Below are 17,986 nucleotides of genomic sequence, written 5' to 3' on the forward strand. Positions count from 1 at the left end.
TATTTTTATTTATCCCCGATCTTCACATAGGCCAGATTACAGCACTTTAGAGGGGTGCTTGGGTCGGGGTGGGTTAAGTTGGGGGTGGATGGGGCGGGGGGTGTGTGGAAGCACTGGACACAAGAGGACAGAATATCCCAAACAAAAATAAAGGGCTAATCTCAGTTTGGCCTGACTGACCCCACACAAAGGGGGGCGCAGGGGTTGGGCAGCAGGTGTTTGGCATTAGTCACGCCACCGGAGGACGGAGCTCAGCGTTGGGCTTTCTGAGCGGGGCGGCGACGGGTACCTGTCAGGCGGAACAGGGGGGTCCTGGTTCCGGGGCGGGGGTCTCACACAGAGGGACTAGGGCCTCAGATCTGACCATTAGCAAGACAATGAGAGCATGCCGCAGCAGATGGAGGTTCTACAGCCTGAGATCCCCTACTAAGCCCCTATTGTTCTGCCTCGCCCATTTCACTTTTACATGTGCAAAACCAGACCGCTAAACTGAATAAACACAAAATAGGTTTTGTGCATTTAAAAAAAAAAAAAAAAAAACTCTTATGTTTACAATGGAAAGAGATTGCAGTTATCTTTATTTATTCTTCAGGACCACCAGTAGCAGAAACAGAATGGAGAAGCCAGGCCTCACACTCCCCATCTCTTAGAGCCACTGATGGGTTTTAGCCATATCCTCTGTTTTCTGGATCAGCGCTTCTAAAACTACGGGTCACGGCAGTGTATGAGAGGGGTCCCAGAATGAGTCTGTAGTCCACAATGCCAGGCTAGAATGTGTATTTGATGGGTCCCTGAAAGGTATTAAAAAGTATTTCTAATTTGTGTCCGGATATTAAAAAGTATTTCTAATTTGCGTCCGGATATTAAAAAGGTTATGATCCCGTGCTGTATAGGTTCGGTCAAGTCGAAAGAGGAAAGAACGGAGAGGAGGAGGAAGATTAAAATAATAAACATTCTCTGCCTGCACTACGTAACCCCCGCATCAGGTGCAGACAGCCGCTGCCTCACCTCAGACTGAGCGAATCCGCGCGGGCGAATCGGTGCACGGGCCACCGTCACGTGACACCAACACAGACTACTACCGTCTGCGCTAAGGGGAACCATGTGCGCTCGCCGAAAAATATTCAGCCTCCGACGAGTTATTGCAGCGAGCCTCACAAAAAAAACACACACACACATCAAAGAGCTGGACCCGCACCAGATCCCCCCACCAGCCAGACTTTCTGGGTAAAAAAGTAAAAAACGTGCCACCGGTCCCAACTCCCCGGAATACTGAAACGTACTTTCATTTCCCGGCACAGCTGGTCATTTCAGTACCATGAAGAGGGGGGGGGAGTAATTCCGCAGAAATAAGACGTGCTGAGAATGGTATAAACAAGGCATTTCACAACCGGTTTTCACCAAGAAGTTGTATTAAAAAGAACCCAATAAAATTACTGCAAATCTCAATAAAAACAATGAGAAACAAAGGGCCCAGGAAGGCTTAAAACTCTTGGGTTTAACGACACCGGGTGAGAATTATTTCCCGCTGCGGCAAACCCAACCGAGTCGGCCATCTTTCACCAGACGATAGGAAGTCACTGGCGTGCAGTCGTGGGGTCACGTCCCCCCATCCTCCAGGCCGCTGAAGACCCGGAGCGGAGGATTGAAATTCAGGCCCAGGGTAATCTTCACAATCGGCCCTCTGTGTATGGCCGTCTCACCGGTCCAAATTCAACAGGCGGTGGCCAGCGACGCGCTCTGCTCATGTCATCAGCCCCGGCCCGCTCCAGGGCTGGCGCGGACGGAACCGGGACGTTCTGGACCGGGGCGAGCAGACGTCTATATCGGGTTCCTCACAGGCGCCCGACAGTCATAAACAACACCACGCCAAACGCAGCACTCTCTATACAGGACGCTCAAATTACCCAGGCGTCCACTGGTCGGAGTCTTCAACCTGAGAGGGCCACTGTCGATAAAACACACCTCCCACTACTGTTCAAAAACAAAAAAACTATTTACCGCTTCTTATAGCTTAAATTGGGAACATCTGTTCCAATAGGTAATGATTATGTGTAAAATGCTGCACCCTTTTTTCAGTTCAGAATCAACCAAGCTGTTGTTCCAATGGACCATGAACGAAAATAGAAAATCCAAGATGGCCACCAAATAAAGGAGAAAACAAGCCAACGTTTCATACTGCATTCTGAGACCAACAGTTCAGCCATTTTACTCAACTGGCACCTTGACAAAACCACCAGGTTATAAATACAGAACAGAAATACAGAAAGGGTGCTATGAAATTTCTGATCTACTGTACTAAATACAGTAAAAATTACATGCCATTTAATTTCCATTCAACTGACACTCTAATTTATTCCTGTTACATTTTTCTAAATGATATGCCTGTGTTGCGTCAGCCAGATTTATTGCCCGGTATTCAAGTGGTCTTGGATAAAGACAGCCACGACTTACAGCAGCACACATAAAAGTAAATCTCGACATGCATAACTGAGAAACAGTCATACATATAAGATTCCTTCATGAGGTTTTTGCAATACTTCACAAAATCATGCATCCACACAATAATTCACCAAAACTACCTTCAGCAAAAGCCTCAGCCTTCATCCACTGGCAATAACAACAACATTTAAACAATACACGGATAATTAGAAGCTCTAAGTATGCGAGATTCTGATCGTGCACGCCGCAGTTCACACAGACCTCGGCCCTAATTACGGCAGGCCGAAGCCAGCCGTCTGTGCCTCGCGCTCCAAAGCCGGGACTTTGAGAGGAAATCCTACAGAGGTGAGAACCAGATGGGCTGATTGAAAGCAGCCTGGCCCTGGCTCTCGTTTAGGGGTACGGAGAGATTGAAAACAGACCCGGGATGTGGTGGGTGGGGGTGGGGGGGGGGGGACGGGACAGGGAGACGTGCTGCGGATGAAAGGGGGTGAGCACCCAATCGAAAACCTGGAAAATATACCGCTATACCAATATAAAATAGAAGGATGAAGGCGCAGAAAAGAAGGGATGATGGGATGGGGGGGGGGTAGACGGGAGTCTGCGCCAAAAGACCAGTCTGATTAACTCAGCGGTCACGTAGCCGTTCTTATGCAGTAAAAAAAAAAAAAATATGGCGGTTTTTGTTGCTCAGAGATGATGAGGGGCCTATGAAAAGTTCTCGATGGATGCTGTGTTATTTTTGACAGTTAGCTCATTATAAGGCAGAGGGTTCATACGGATCAGACTGAAACTGAAAAGCCCGGAACAAAATGTCTGCAAACGGTGACTCACCATCTGTTGGGACCTCTCATAACTGCGGTGCTACTTTGGATAGAGGGTCTTATGAGTGCCACTAAGGGCCAGTGAGGCCCCAAGGAGGCTCACTCAATATGCGAGTAATATCAAGCTGCCCATTATTTTTAATGTGCACTTTTACAACACTTTCAAACACGCCCGGGCATATCTTCTTGGGCACGATGCCAGCGATTACATGCCGCAAGAAGTCATTAAAGTCATTAAATGCAGTAGAAATCGCCACTTAACACATAAACGCTGCTACTGAGCCTCTTACGGCGGTGGCCCCTGCAGCCGGCTGTCAGAAAACCCCACCTCCGATCCTGTGAGCAGAGTTTGGCTTCGGGGCCCTCGTGCGAATTAGCATCAGCCGCATCCCGCCCCCACGTGCCGCTGAGGTGGACGCCACGCCCCACAACGATGCGGGAAGAGGCGCGCGCTGTTCCCCATTAAAGAACAAAGAGGGGTCCGTTTCGTGCCAACGTCCGCCTCATAGGCCAGAGCAGAAGGTGGGTCTGCAACGCATTGAGTGATGTCACTGACTGGGGTTTCCACAAGCATGTCACTTTCCCCGCCGAAGGGCGGAGGGGTCTAAATTTATAAGAAGAAGAAAGAAGAAGAAAACAAACAATTATCTGTCCCTGGCGTGGCTGACCGAACTGGAGGCCATTTTCCATTAGCAGAGATGCTGGAGCCCGTCTCCCGGCACATGAGCTGAACAGTGCTCTTCCTGTCAGGCCTGTGCTCATCGGTGCCATCAGGCTTATGGAGATCTGTGGACCACAAGCTCCGGAGCGGCAGCTGTGAAGGGCTATACACGTATACACACACACACACACACGCACACACACACACACACACGCACGCACGCACGCACGCACGCACGCACGCACGCACACTCACACACACACACACACACACACACACACACACACACACACACACGCACACACACACACACACGCGCACACACACACACACACACACACACGCACACGCACACGCACACACGCACATGCACACACACACACACACGTACATACTTCATATGCGCACACACACACACATACACACATACACACATACTGTATACATATGCACACACACATACGCACATACTGTGTATGCACACACACGTGTGGTTTGTCAGCATGTGCTCAGATTACCCCAAGATGGGCAATCTACAGTGGGGCAGCCTGTAAAGTGCTTGACTGGGAGCTGGAAGGCCGGTGGTTTAAGCCACACTGCAGCCACATTTAGACCTCTGCAGCTGTTGAGCAAGGCCATTAACCCCACATTGATCCATGGGGGGACTGGCCCCAGCTTATTCTAATCAACTGCAAGTTGCTTTGGATAAAGGAATCAGCTAAATATCTTTAATGTAATGTAGCGTACAGTCCGATGAGGTAACGTGAGAATGTGAAAGCACGTGAAAGTCTTTAGATTCCAGTGTGCCTTGGTTATGAAACCCTATTACTGAGTGTTTCCACCGCTCCTGGTGGGACAAAAAGTGGTCTGGACTGCTAACACGTCCGGTATTTGTCATTCCGGGCAGACACGCAGACAGATGACAGAAAACATGGCCCTGAGCCGCTGTGTCTTCCAGCGAACCAGGCTGCTCGCCTGGAGCAAAGTGGGGCCTTGCTCAAGGGCCAAACAGCTGTGGCTACACTGGTGCTTGAACCAGTAACCTTCCGGGTCCCAGTCATGTACCTTAGCCACAAGGTTATAGGCTGCCCCAGTTCACTGGAAACTATGTCCCTGGGAACTCAGCAACAAACTGGGCCAGCATCGGTTTCTCCTTGTTAATTAATCTTGGTCTTCAATCAAGACCCCCGTTCTAAAAAAGTCAAACAGCCACATATGCAACTTGGTGGGTCAATGTCTTCTTCATAAACTACTGCATGAACCCCTCCTGAAAGGTCAGTGAAACCAACTCAAGCGGCTCAGAAACGGACAGACAGACAGCTGCATTTTCCACTCTACGTTTGAGTTCCTCCCCAAATGTGACCCCAGCCCCGCCCCACGCCCCGCCCCACGCCCCGCCTCGCCCCTTACCTGATGAGGGACTCCAGGATGAGGGGCGACGGACCCTTCTGGAACTCCAGCTCCTTGTAGTGCAGGGCCTTGGCGTAGGCGCGGCACTTTGCCGCCCGTTCCCCTAGCAACACGATGCCGTTGTCGTCCCTCAGAGGAAGCGGGCCCTGGGGGGAACGTACACGAAAAGCAAAAAAAAAATGAAATGGTTTTAACGACTCACAGTTTTCCATGACCGCAATTTACCGCCTCGCTCGTTTAGCCTAAGCAAGCAGGCGACCGCAATCCTTCCCGTGCTGTTCTTGGAAGACGCCGGAGCAGTGCTGCGTGTTTTCAAGTCATCCATGTACAAACAAAAGCGCCTTGTTTCCTGACGAATATTTAATGTTGCAGAAGTGCGCGTTATTAAAATGTCAGTCTTCCCCGGGCTGGCCCCGGCTTGCGGTACACTCCGTGCCACTCCGAGGAGGAGGAATTTAGGGTCCGCACAAATCAAAAGCAGTCTCGCGTGTTTCCCGTGTGAAACGCTGCCAGGAGGGGTGGCGGTTTGGGGGTGAGGCAGCCGCAGGTTAACAAGTGCCTGGGCCTCAGTCGAGAAGAAGAACACATCACTGTGAGGAGCCAGTCTTTTTTTTTTTTTTCTCATCATGTCAATCAATCATTCTTTGTTTTGGTGGCTGTGGTAGATTTAAAAAATCTATCTAACCCATTCCTCCGTGTTACGAATATTTTTCACAGGCAACTTGAGTGATATCGCAGTCTGAACGGAGGGCTGGTGTTAGATAATCTCACAGCAGTGGAATAAGGTTTCAGAAAGGAGTGCTCTCTCAAGCTCCTGAAGTCATTCACAGGGCCTGTGAAAGGCCAGGTCTTCACAGGGCTGCCTCACGCCGTGTGTGACACACGAGAATGATTACAGCACAGTGGGGACCACACCGGGACTGGTGTGTGTGTGTGTGTGTGTGTGTGTGTGTGTGTGAGATATAGTTCTACACCTGCTGTAGCAGACACATGATGAAGAAGAAAATGGTCACAGGAGTATGGTTTACTGTCACTGTGAGTGAAATGTGGTGTATTGGTCCATTGCTGTGTGTGTGTGTGTGTGTGTGTGTATGTATGTGTGTTTCTCTGTGTGTGCGTGCGTGTGTATATATCTGTGTCTGTCTGTGTGTGTGTGTGAGAAAAGGAGGTGTGCGTGTTTACGAGAGAGAGAGAGACAGAGAGGGGCGATAAAAAGCGAGAGCGGTTGAGGGAGGGAGAGAGAGAGACAGACAGAGGTCGACTCGTAGCACCTTGTCGCTGTGCTCCATGAACTCGGCCAGGTTGAGCAGCGTCTGGGTCACCTCGGCGATGTCCTGCGAGATGAGGGCCAGCTCGATGCTGCGGATCAGCTCGTCCTGCTGATCCTCGCTCAGCTCCGACCAGCACGACAGGAACGCTGCGTTGAACAGGTCCCTGCGACACCCCCCGGGGAGGGGGAGGGAGGAGGAAGTGAGGTCACCCAGCTCACAGACTCAAATTCAGACCCCCAAAAAACCTGAGCTTTCAGAACGCGGAAAACGAATGGTGCCTGAGACTATTTTCAACATTAAATCAACGGGCATTCTAATCCCGGGGCCGTCTCTGAACAGCACACATGTTCAGATGAGTGAGGAGGGGGTGAATTGGATTCGTATGAGCCGTGTCCCACATGGTGGTCAGGTGGGAGAGGCCGTAACCGACCAGGCCTCCATAAGGGGGGCGTGTGGGTCTGAAGGGCTTCAGAGAGACTGAAAAACAACCGTGCCCCTAAAAGACTGCCGCTCCGACTTCAAAGAGTCGCCAAATTATTACATTCATGCCCGGTATTATACGAGTCAATTATCTTTACTGTATCTCGTACAGTAATACGCAGTCTGATCCAGCGGTTCTGCGGAATCGCTCACAGACCGGGCCTGACTCATGGGAATGGGGGCTCGTGTGGCTCAGCTCCCGGACCACCTGCCGCTGATCCCAGACCACGATGATCAGAGAGTGAACCCTTCTCCCAGGGCATTCTGGGTAAGGCCCCGCCTGCCTGGGCCCTTCCAGTCAGACTGCTCATAAACATGTGGATGTGATTTGGGCCCGACCCGGCCTGTTTCTCCGATCGCACTCCGTCACAAGCACTAACCGGGTGGAGCTGCTCACCTTCCAGGTTAATAAAACGGTTCTGAAAAAGAAGCAGGTTACCTTGGCGACGACGATTCCCATCAGAGACACTATCGTGAAACAAGAACCGCTGTGATAAACCTGGTTCACAACACTTCGAGGACCAGTTATCGCATCCACCCTGAATGGACCATTCAGCTGCCACGATGTGGAGCGGGGGCAGGGCAGTGGTTTGACGGGCGGGTCACCTGGCCAATGGGATGTAAGTCTGGGCGAGGGACCAGCAGGAGCGAAGGGCGGGGGAGGAGGACAGCGTGGAGCTGGATTGGGGGAGTGGTTTGACGGGCGGGTTACCTGGCCAATGGGATGTAGGTCTGGGCGAGGGACCAGCAGGAGCGCAGGGCGGGGGAGGAGGACTCCTTCAGCAGCACTACGCTCAGGCGCCTCAGCCACTCCAGCCAGTCGTCCTTCGACACTTTCCTGGCCGCACCCCAGGCCTGCGGAGAGACAGGAGCGGTCACACGAGGCCCCCCATGAGAGAGGAGGAGAGGGGGAAGAAAAGAGGAGAGAAATGAAAGTGTGTGAATGAGAGTGCCTGGGCTAGTGAAGTCGAGTGGGACGGCAATATAAATGCCGGCCAGAGGCAAACAGTCTGGAATGAGCACAACAAAACCAGTAACTGTACTCACACGACCGTGACCATGAAAACAACAAAACCAGTGACTGTACGCACACAAATGAGATCAGAACAAAACCAGGAGTGAGGAACAGGAGGAGGAACAGGAGGAGGAAGATGAGGAGGTGCAGAGGGGAGGCAGTGAGGGGGGGCAGACAGCGCTGGAAGCAGACCCCTCCAGGCCCTCTCGTCAGGGCACACAGGCGTTCACCACAGGGCCAGCCCCACTCAGACAGATTTAGGAGGCCCTGGATCCTCCCGAGACTGTAACACACACCGCCATTAACGACACACAGCCAGACGGAACACAACCGCCCGTAAACCCACAACCTGAAACACTCACTCTTCACACCCTACAAAAGACCTCCGCTAGTTTCCAGCTTAATTGCCTTGGCAGGATTTTCGCAAAACGTCACTGCCAGCACAAATAAAAACGGCTGGATAATTCAAAGGCTTTGCTTCCGTTTGTTTAGCATTCCTGACTTCACATACCGGATTACACAAGCCTTTAACAAACAGGAAAATTTTCCCTAGTGCAAGATCTGTCCAAAAATATCAATCAGTGTTTAAAAAGATTTAATCAGTTCAGCAAAGGTTGAAAAAATTCCACCCAACATAAAAAAGCCATGTTTTCATGGAGCACATTAACACTTCCTTACGAACTTACAGTATAACGTATACTTTTATGGATAAATGTATACTAAGTGAGCACTTTATTAGGTATTTATTAGACTTTTTTTAGACTTCTGCTGCTGTAGGATATCCACTTGGAGGTTTGACACATTATGTGTTCAGAGAGGCTCTTCTGCATACCACTCTTGTAATTTGTGGTTTTTTGCGTTACAGTTTTTTCAATTCACTTTCCTCACCTGTATTTCCAATTTCAAGGCAATTTTATTGGGTACTTTTATCCAGCATAGCGGAATCTGAACTGGTCAAAAGAAAAGCAGCCCTGTTTTTAGTTTTTTTTGTTTGTACTATAGTTTTTTTGGAAGGGGGGGGGGGCACACAGAGAGGCAGGCACGTTTACCCTAAACAGACAGGCGATTCCCCCAGGGCTTTTGTGAGCTCTGACCAGCATCACAATCAGGCCAGATCTTTCTGGAAGGAATGTCTTCCTCACTAGTGCTTAGGCTAAGCCTGAAAACACACAGCGGACGGCCGTAATAACACCGAGGAGAGCCGCAGGTGGTGCAGAGGACAGGGCCCCGGGGGTCTGGGCGGTCCCAAACGCACGCTTAGCCGCTGATGATGCCCTTTACCCCGTCAAACAATGCGCACCGCGCTGCCGGATCAGGACACCTGTGAAGAGAATGCACAACAGCCACGGACACCGGCAATCACCGGGGGCAACGCCTCCAGAGACAAGCCCCGACTGGAGCAGGGACTCAGCGCGCGGCCACACCGGTGGCATACCTGCTCTTCTGAAGAAGAGAGGCCTGCCGTCTCACACACACACACACACACACACACACACACTCTCAAATTCACATGTACATATGCATGTGCACAGCACACACACACACACACGCACGCGCACACGCACACACACGCACGCACGCGCACGCGCACACACACACACACACACACACACGCACGCACGCGCACACCCACTCATACACATACACACACACACACACACACACACGCACGCACACATGCACGCGCACACCCACTCATACACACACACACAAAATGGCTGAGCAGATCTGTGCTCCACAGACTCCAATGACAAGCCTACTTGGTTGAACGGTCTGCTCTGTTCTTGTCACTATGCATTTCTGTTGTATTTCTTGTGTTTCGCTGTTGCCGTGGTTACGGGCTGCGGTAGAGCGCCGTGTTCCCACTTTCCACCGAGCCCACACTGCACAGGGCCCACGCTGACCACTGAGTGTGTTTACTGGGCTAGCATGCAACCAGGGAGGGATGTTTAGGCAGATCATTACAGGGGTTCAGACCTTCTGCAGGGCCAAGGTGCTGAGGGGAGGGGGTGTATGGGTGCATGGTTAGGGGGGTTAGCGTGGGCATAGGTTTGGGGGGTCAGGGTGGGTGCATGGCTTGGGGGGTGAGCGTGGGTGTAGGTTTGGGGGTCAGGGTGGGTGTTGGGTTAGGGTAGGTGTAGGTTTTGGGGGTGTATGGGTGCAGGTTTAGGGGGGTTAGGATGGGTGTATGTTTGGGGGGTCAGGGTGGGTGTTGGGTTAGGGTAGGTGTAGGTTTTGGGGGGTCAGGGTGGGTGTTGGGTTAGGGTAGGTGTAGGTTTGGGGGGTCAGGGTGGGTGTTGGGTTAGGGTAGGTGTAGGTTTGGGGGGTCAGGGTGTAGGTTTGGGGGGTATATGGGTGTAGGTTTGGGGGGTCAGGGTGGGTGTTGTTTTAGGGTAAGTGTAGGTTTTGGGGGTTTATGGGTGTAGGTTTGGGGGGTCAGGGTGGGTGTTGGGTTAGGGTAGGTGTAGGTTTGGGGGGTCAGGGTGGGTGTTGGGTTAGGGTAGGTGTAGGTTTGGGGGGTCAGGGTGTAGGTTTGGGGGGTTCAGACCTTCTGCAGGGCCGAGGTGCTGACGTGCAGCTTCTTCATGGGCCCTGACTCCACCGGCCCGCTGACCAGCGCGTCGCCCTGGTTACCACGCAGCTGCCGGTGCTGGAAGATCAGGGGGTCCTCCTCCTCTTCAGCCAGCGTGTACCCCTGAGAGAGACGCAGCAAGACACGGTGAGACACACAGACACATGTATGTACAGTCACACACGCGCACTCACACGCACGCACGCACGCACGCACGCACGCACACACTCACACACTCACACACACACACACACACACACTCGCACGCACGCACGCACGCACGCACACACACAGACATCCACACACACACAAGCACACAGACATCCACACACTGTCACAAACACATATGAACACATACTCTACACTCTATAGCATCATATTCACACACAGTCAAACATCGACATTGTTGCACAGCTTCCAAACACAATGTACACACACACACACACACACACACACACACACACACACACACACACACACACACACACACACACACACACACACACACACACACACACACACACACACACACACACACACACACACACACACACACACACACAGTCCACTAATGTGCCTGCATCTTTTTCTTTTGTGTTACATGTACCAGGGAGATAGTGGGTGTATGACAGTGGGAGACTTCCTGTAAACACAGATAGGTTTACTCTGGAGACGTAGTGTCAATAGGAAGTACCGTGTGCGGCAGACAGCGGGCCTGATTGTCTCCTCACGAGAGGAGACCGTGTGTCGGCACAGGAAGTGCCTGACTCAACGGGAGGAAGTGGAATCTCGCACCTGCACACAACAGGCCGATTGTTGCAACCAGCGTTTCATCTGGGGCCTATTTGGTGACCTCATTTTTTTCCGTTTATTCGTTATTCTCTTGAATTGATGCGTGTGGGTGCGAGGGGCCAGGACAGGCCCAACAGGACGACTCAGTCCTGTAAATGAGGCGCAGAGCTGGCTATCACTGGACCCGCGCGGTCCAACAGAGTGCAGCCATTTCCGCCAATATGTTTGTGCTTAATGAGTCATTTATTTTATTTTATTTTAGCGAATTTGTGCCATTGTCTCCTGTTGTAAAGTGTCTTTGGATGTTGTGAAAAGCATTTTAAATATAATGTATAATTATCATCATCGACTGTGTCACACTGTTTTGCAGGACTCTCCCCTTTATGTCCTTTTAAAAAGGTCAGATTTCTTCCAAACTGGCCAAAACGGTTTTCGTTCTGTTTTCATGACTCCCTGTGAAATCAGCCACCCTTAAAGGCTGCATGGCGGTGTGTAAAGGGAATAAAGACGGGCTGGGCGTGGGCGTGGGAGTGGGCGTGGGGGGTGGCTGGGATAAACGCTGGCTGACCTTGACGATGCGGCAGATGAGGACGTCATAGCGCTGGTGGTTGACCCTGTGCTTCAGCATGACTTTGTTCACCATGGGGATGAAGATCTGGTACTGAGACACGGGAATAAACACACCACCAGAGTCAATACAATCAATAATTCATATGACACATTTCATACGTCTCAGTGCTCCACTGTAAACTTAAAGAAGAACTAAAGAATGAAGATCATGTCCTGAGAAGCAGGAATAAAGGCAGCACTTTTACAGCCTCCATTGATATCCGCCCGTTCCCCGCACACATCTGCGTGTGCCTTTCTGTTAGACACTTTTACTAGGACTGCCGGAGTCCGCTTTCATGTGGTGAAGCAGAGCTGTAAAAGCACACAGCCATCTAAGCACATCGCTCACACAAATGAGCGGCCCGGCCAATCAGGGCCCGGCCTGGCCTAATCGAAAGCTCCTGAGCCTGAGAGAGCCTCAGGGTGACCTCATCCACCCGCATCACCACCCAACTGGCACTTTTTTATGACATCATTACATGGTGTGATCTGAAGCAGGAGGCGAGCCTCCCTGTCAGGTGAGGTCATCGCCAGCCTTCTGCTAACAGCCGCCGCCGCGGGCTAGCCACGGGCAAACGGGCAAACTGGACCGGTTACACTGGCTCTGCGCTGGAGACCCTGGGGTGGGGGGGGCTACTAGGGTGGGCGGGGTCATCAGAGCCAGAGGAATCACTGTGCTGGGAGGAGTCACCGGGACGGGAGGGGCTATCAATGCGGGAGGAGTCGTTGGGGTGGGCGGGGTGAAAACAGTGGGAGGAGTCACCATCGTGGGAGGAGTCACTGAGATGGACAGGGTTATCAGTGCAGGAGGAGTCACTGAGGTGGGTGGGGTCACTGAGGTGGGCAGGGGTACATAGTGGGTGGAGTCACTGGGGTGGGCAGGGGTACATAGTGGGAGGAGTCACTGGGGTGGGCAGGGGTACATAGTGGGCGGGGGCACTGGGGTGGGCAGGGTCACTGTGGTGGGCAGGGGTACCTTCTTGCCCAGCTGGAAGACCAGTGAGGACAGCGTGTCCATGGAGGTGATGCGCAGCTCCGGGGTGCCGTCCAGCGTGCGCACGATGGGGTGGATGATCCGCGACGCGTAGTCTGTGAAGTCCAGGGACTCCGTCAGCTTGTCCAGCGTCTCCAAGGAAACCCTGCGGGCACAAAAACACAGAGAAACTCAGTGGCACACAGACAGTGCTCATGGCACACGGAGCACTGGAGCGCTCTGTCCCCGCCGGTGTTTTCCGTCTTCGCCGAGCGGATATTTTCCCCTTAAAGGAGGTGTGAAAAGGCTCCTGGAGGGCAGGAGGTGACTCAGGAGAGGCGCGCCGACAGAAACGAGACGTCCCGTCAGCCCAAACACCTCGTAACACCTCAAACCTCCTTTACCTCATAGAGGGTTTTTTCCCTCTCCGCTACTTAAACGTGTTTTCAAGAGGAGCCCCACGCGCGAGGATTACGCAACTCCTCCACAGGACGGGTCGCGTCTTGATATGTTTTTGCCAGGAGGCCGGCGCGACCGATCGGAGCTGGCAGAAAGCGGGGAGGCCCGGTCCCCTCGTTAGGAACCCGATCGGTCTGATCCTCTGCAGCGGCAGACCAGTGGCCGGTGTCACCCCCCCCCCCCCGAGATCAGCCCCCGCAACCCCGGCGCGATCCCCGCCACACACACACACAGCGTCCTGCCAGGAGCCGGCACAATCGCGGGCCTGTGCCGGGCCCCGGCCGGGCTCCCCGCGCGTGAGTCCGTTTGGCGCAGCGCTGAAAGCGTCTGCCCAATGACTTGACATGAAAGCGGCCATTTCGCGGGGGCCGACCCCAGAAAATATGCGCAAAAGACCCTAACGTCCCCGCTCCCCTGTCAATTTCCTCAATGTGTCGAGTCGCACGAGGACAAATGAAGCTCTTGTGCTAAGATTACGGCTGTGGCTACCTGACAGCTTTGATACTACCCCACCCTCACTGGATTTTGGGTCTGTGTATTTAAACTGAGCAGAGGTACAGTGCCCACAGTACTCATATTAAAAAACAACAGAGCCCCTCCGCCCAGTCATTATTTTGACTAAAGTACATTTGAAAGGTCAGTGAAGAGAACTCAGGCCAGATTTGTGGATATCCAAATGCCTGCGTGCTATAAACACAGCCACAGGGGGGCAGCAGGGAGCAGCTCTGAATGTGTGAGTGAATACAGATAAAAGGTAGAAGGGCTGCAGGGCCCACAACATGGGAAGCAACCAGACGAGTGTGTGTGTGTGTGTGAGTGTGTGTGTGTGTGTGTGTGTGTGTGCGCATGTGAGAGTGGGTGCGTGTGTGTGTGTGTGTGTGTGAGTGTGTGAGAGTGTGTGTATATGTGAGTGTGTGTGTGTGTGTGTGTGTGTGTGGGTGTGTGTATATGTAAGTGTGTGTGTGTATGTGTGAGTGTGTGTGTGTGTGTGTGTATGTGAGTGTGTATGTGAGTGTGTATGAGTGTGAGTGTGTGTGCGTGTGTGTGTGTGTGTATATATGCAAGTGTGTATGTCAGTGTGTGTGTGTATATGTAAGTGTGTATGTGAGTGTGTGTGTGTGTGTGTGTATGTCAGTGTGTGTGTGTGTCAGTGTGTATGTCAGTGTGTGTGTGTGTGTATGTAAGTGTATATGTCAGTGGGTATGAGTGTGTGTGTGTGTCAGTGTGCATGTCAGTGTGTGTGTGTGTGTATATGTGTGTATGTCAGTGTGTGTGTGTGTGTGTGTATATGTAAGTGTGTATGTGAGTGAGTGTGTGTGTTTGTGTATGTGAGTGTGTATGTCAGTGTGTGTGTTTGTGTATGTATGTGTGTATGTCAGTGTGTGTGTATATGTAAGTGTGTATGTGAGTGAGTGTGTGTGTGTGTGTATGTGTATGTCAGTGTGTGTGTGTGTGTCAGTGTGTATGTCAGTGTATGTCAGTGTGTGTGTGTGTGTGTGTGTTTGTCAGAGTGTGTATATGTGTGTATGTAAGTGTGTATGTCAGTGTGTGTGTGTGTGTGTGTGTGTGTGTTTGTGTGTGTAAGTGTGTATGTCAGTGTGTGTGTTTGTGTGTAAGTGTGTATGTCAGTGTGTGTGTTTGTGTATGTAAGTGTGTATGTCAGTGTGTGTGTTTGTGTATGTAAGTGTGTATGTCAGTGTGTGTGTGTGTGTGTGTGTGTTTGTCAGAGTGTGTATATGTGTGTATGTAAGTGTGTATGTGAGTGTGTGTGTGTGTGTGTGTGTGTGTTTGTGTATGTGAGTGTGTATGTCAGTGTGTGTGTTTGTGTGTAAGTGTGTATGTCAGTGTGTGTGTTTGTGTATGTAAGTGTGTATGTCAGTGTGTTGGTTACTGACTTGCGGGCCTGCAGAGGCACATCCGGAGCATCAAACAGTTTCACAATAGGGGGCAGCAGCAGGTGGAGGTAATCATCCAGGTTTGCACCAAACAGCTGAATCGCATTCAGGAGCTGAGGGCAGATAGAGAGGGAGAGGGAGAGGGAGAGGGAGAGGGAGAGGGGGAGAGAGAGAGAGAGAGAGGGAGAGAGGGGGAAAGAGAATGGGTCAGACACAGGCACGTGTGTGTATCACACACACAGCACACGGTCTCTCTCTCTCTAATGAACTGCACAGGTGGGGCTGTCCCCATGGGGACCACTGCCCTGGTCTTTTCCTGGTGTGAGTTCACTGACAGCAGCACGAGACCCCCCCCCCCCCCACCCCGGAGTAACGGACACGGCTCAGCGAGGCAGCAGCAGCAGCTCACGTGAAGCGGGATCGTAAAGGAGAAGCATTGCATAAGCAGCACCACCGACACGTGCTGATGTTCTCTGCAGTGGGGCTGCACGCAGGGCTGGAAGGTAGCTCAGCTTCCCCCGGTCCGCCCTCATCCCGGACGTTTCGTTCAGACCCAGCGGTGCGGTTGCCACAGCGATAGTGATAAGGCCCCAAGCAAGAATTTTTACTTCAATTGATAGAAAAAGTTGAAATGTTTCATCCGTGTATCAGATGCCTGAGAAGGGCCGAGTGTTGGTCTGCCGGGCTGCCGGATCAGAACCTGAGATATTTTACCCGCACGCAGTCCGGCTATTCCCCACAGAAGAGTTGCGAGACACTGACTTTCTGACCGCTCTTTGAAGTTGGATTCATAAAAAAATTCAAACATTTTAAGACATTTTTGTAGAGGCTCTTGGCATTTATTAAAAAGATTTCATCAAAATATAAATTCATCCGTGGCCAAGCAAAAAAAAAAAAGGTGAAAATACAATTTGGCTTAATCTTTAAAAAAGTGTTTGAAGTTAAATCAGTCTCCTGGCGGTGCATTTTCCTCCATTACAAATGGACCTGTCCCTACATTTGACACACACTATAAATGGTAGTTTTCCTGTTATCAACAATGATGGGGTTTTCCGGTCAGAAATTCATCAGAGAAATTCCCAGCAGTCTCAAACTGCCAAGAACTTTCGGCAGAAGGGCGCATCATACTTAACTAGAATGAAATCACAGAGTAGAGCGCAGAATTGTGCCAAAGCACAACAATCACGCCTCACATGAATGTGTGCAGAAAACATCTTGCCAATCCAGTCATGACTGTTTCCAGTAAAAGTAATGACTGGATGGCTTGACAGTGGCACTAGAGGAAAGGTCAGAGAATCACTAAAATCAACAGATTTCCTCCTCTTGGGAACATTAACATGCACAGCAGATTTCATGGCAATTCAGCCATTACTTTTCCAGTTCCACTCAGTGAGCACTTTATTAGGTAGACCCGTACACCAGCTTGTTAATGCAAATATCTAATCAGGCAATAATGTGGCAGCAACTAAATGCTGGTCAAAGGTGACAGGAAGGTGGCAGCAATGCAAATAACCACACATTACAGTAATGTATGTTCTCTGAACACACAAGGAGTTAAACCTCTAAGCAGATAGGCTACAGCAGCAGAAGACCAATAACCAAAAAAAAAAAAGCCCAATAAATACCTAAGAAAGTGCTCACTGTACATTCATCACAATTTGAAAGTTTGGCGTGAAGGTGGCGTTAGAGGAAAGGTCAGGGGGTCACCAACATCAATAGCCGTCTACATCTACCAAACAGGAATGTGTACACAAAATTTAACGGCAACCCAGCCATTACCTTTCCACATATGTCCGTCGCGGACAGACGGGAGGATATCATGACATAATCTCTTCGGTGGTAAAAAAAGCCTGTTCCCTGAGGAGGTGAGTAATACTCCAGTCCTGCAACACTAAGCGAGTATCCGCTGCTCCTGGAGTCAGTGTGCAAGCAGGAAGCTTCCTGCTCCCTGCCATGTCGGTTGCCCGACCACAACATCCTGAACCAGGCCTAATAGCTTGTGTATGTAAAGTACGCTGACAAACAAAGGAAAATCTGACAGCCTGAATGAATTTTCCTTGGTCACCTGCAAATCAGAAACCGGCGGAGAATAGATCAGCGGAAAAAATGCTAAATGAACTTGGAGGAACTCGCGCTTGGCAAGGGGTACGCGGACAGCCTAATGAGAACGAGGGACTTCGCCTGTTTTCAGTTTCCAGCCTTCTCACGGAAACGGAGTGTGTAATGGTGACGGAATTAGCCTGATATCATGCTGAGTGTTTCCACAACACCGTGGCAAGTGGCAACAGGCAATAACCCCAAACCAACTTTCACCAGGACTAGCACTCCATTGGTCCACCCTATTAATGCACAATCCTTGGGGAGCAGCGTTGGGAGGGCGATGATTGGATCCCAGTACATTACAGTCATTTAGCTGACGCTTTTATCCAAAGTGACCTACAGTTTATTAGACTAAACAATCCCCCTGGAGCAATACAGGCTGCCCCAACAGACGTCTCGGGCTGACCCAGCGAAGCCGTACAATGGTGTTCTGACTGACCCAGCGAAGGTGTGTGCTGACTGACCCACCGGAGGTGCGTACTG

General features: G+C 51.2%; 1 protein-coding gene across 5 annotated transcripts in view; it reads right to left on the minus strand.

The window, feature by feature from the left end:
• The window catches only part of mtor (mechanistic target of rapamycin kinase), a 106,167-nt gene that overhangs the window by 67,814 nt on the left and 20,367 nt on the right, over positions 1–17,986 (minus strand). For all 5 annotated transcript variants that reach the window (XR_009709717.1, XM_061256952.1, XM_061256953.1 and 2 more), the window contains exons 22-28: positions 15,404–15,516; positions 13,053–13,215; positions 12,036–12,128; positions 10,652–10,798; positions 7,801–7,943; positions 6,609–6,771; positions 5,338–5,483 (exon numbers count right to left, since the gene is read on the minus strand). Coding sequence is in view for 4 of the 5 variants with exons in the window: in XM_061256952.1 (XP_061112936.1) it covers positions 5,338–5,483; positions 6,609–6,771; positions 7,801–7,943; positions 10,652–10,798; positions 12,036–12,128; positions 13,053–13,215; positions 15,404–15,516 (968 nt within the window). In the remaining variant the exon portion in view is untranslated. The remainder of the gene's footprint in view (positions 1–5,337; positions 5,484–6,608; positions 6,772–7,800; positions 7,944–10,651; positions 10,799–12,035; positions 12,129–13,052; positions 13,216–15,403; positions 15,517–17,986) is intronic.

This window comes from Conger conger, chromosome 10 (assembly GCF_963514075.1).
Source record: "Conger conger chromosome 10, fConCon1.1, whole genome shotgun sequence".
In the NCBI taxonomy this organism is placed as follows: Eukaryota; Metazoa; Chordata; class Actinopteri; order Anguilliformes; family Congridae; genus Conger; species Conger conger.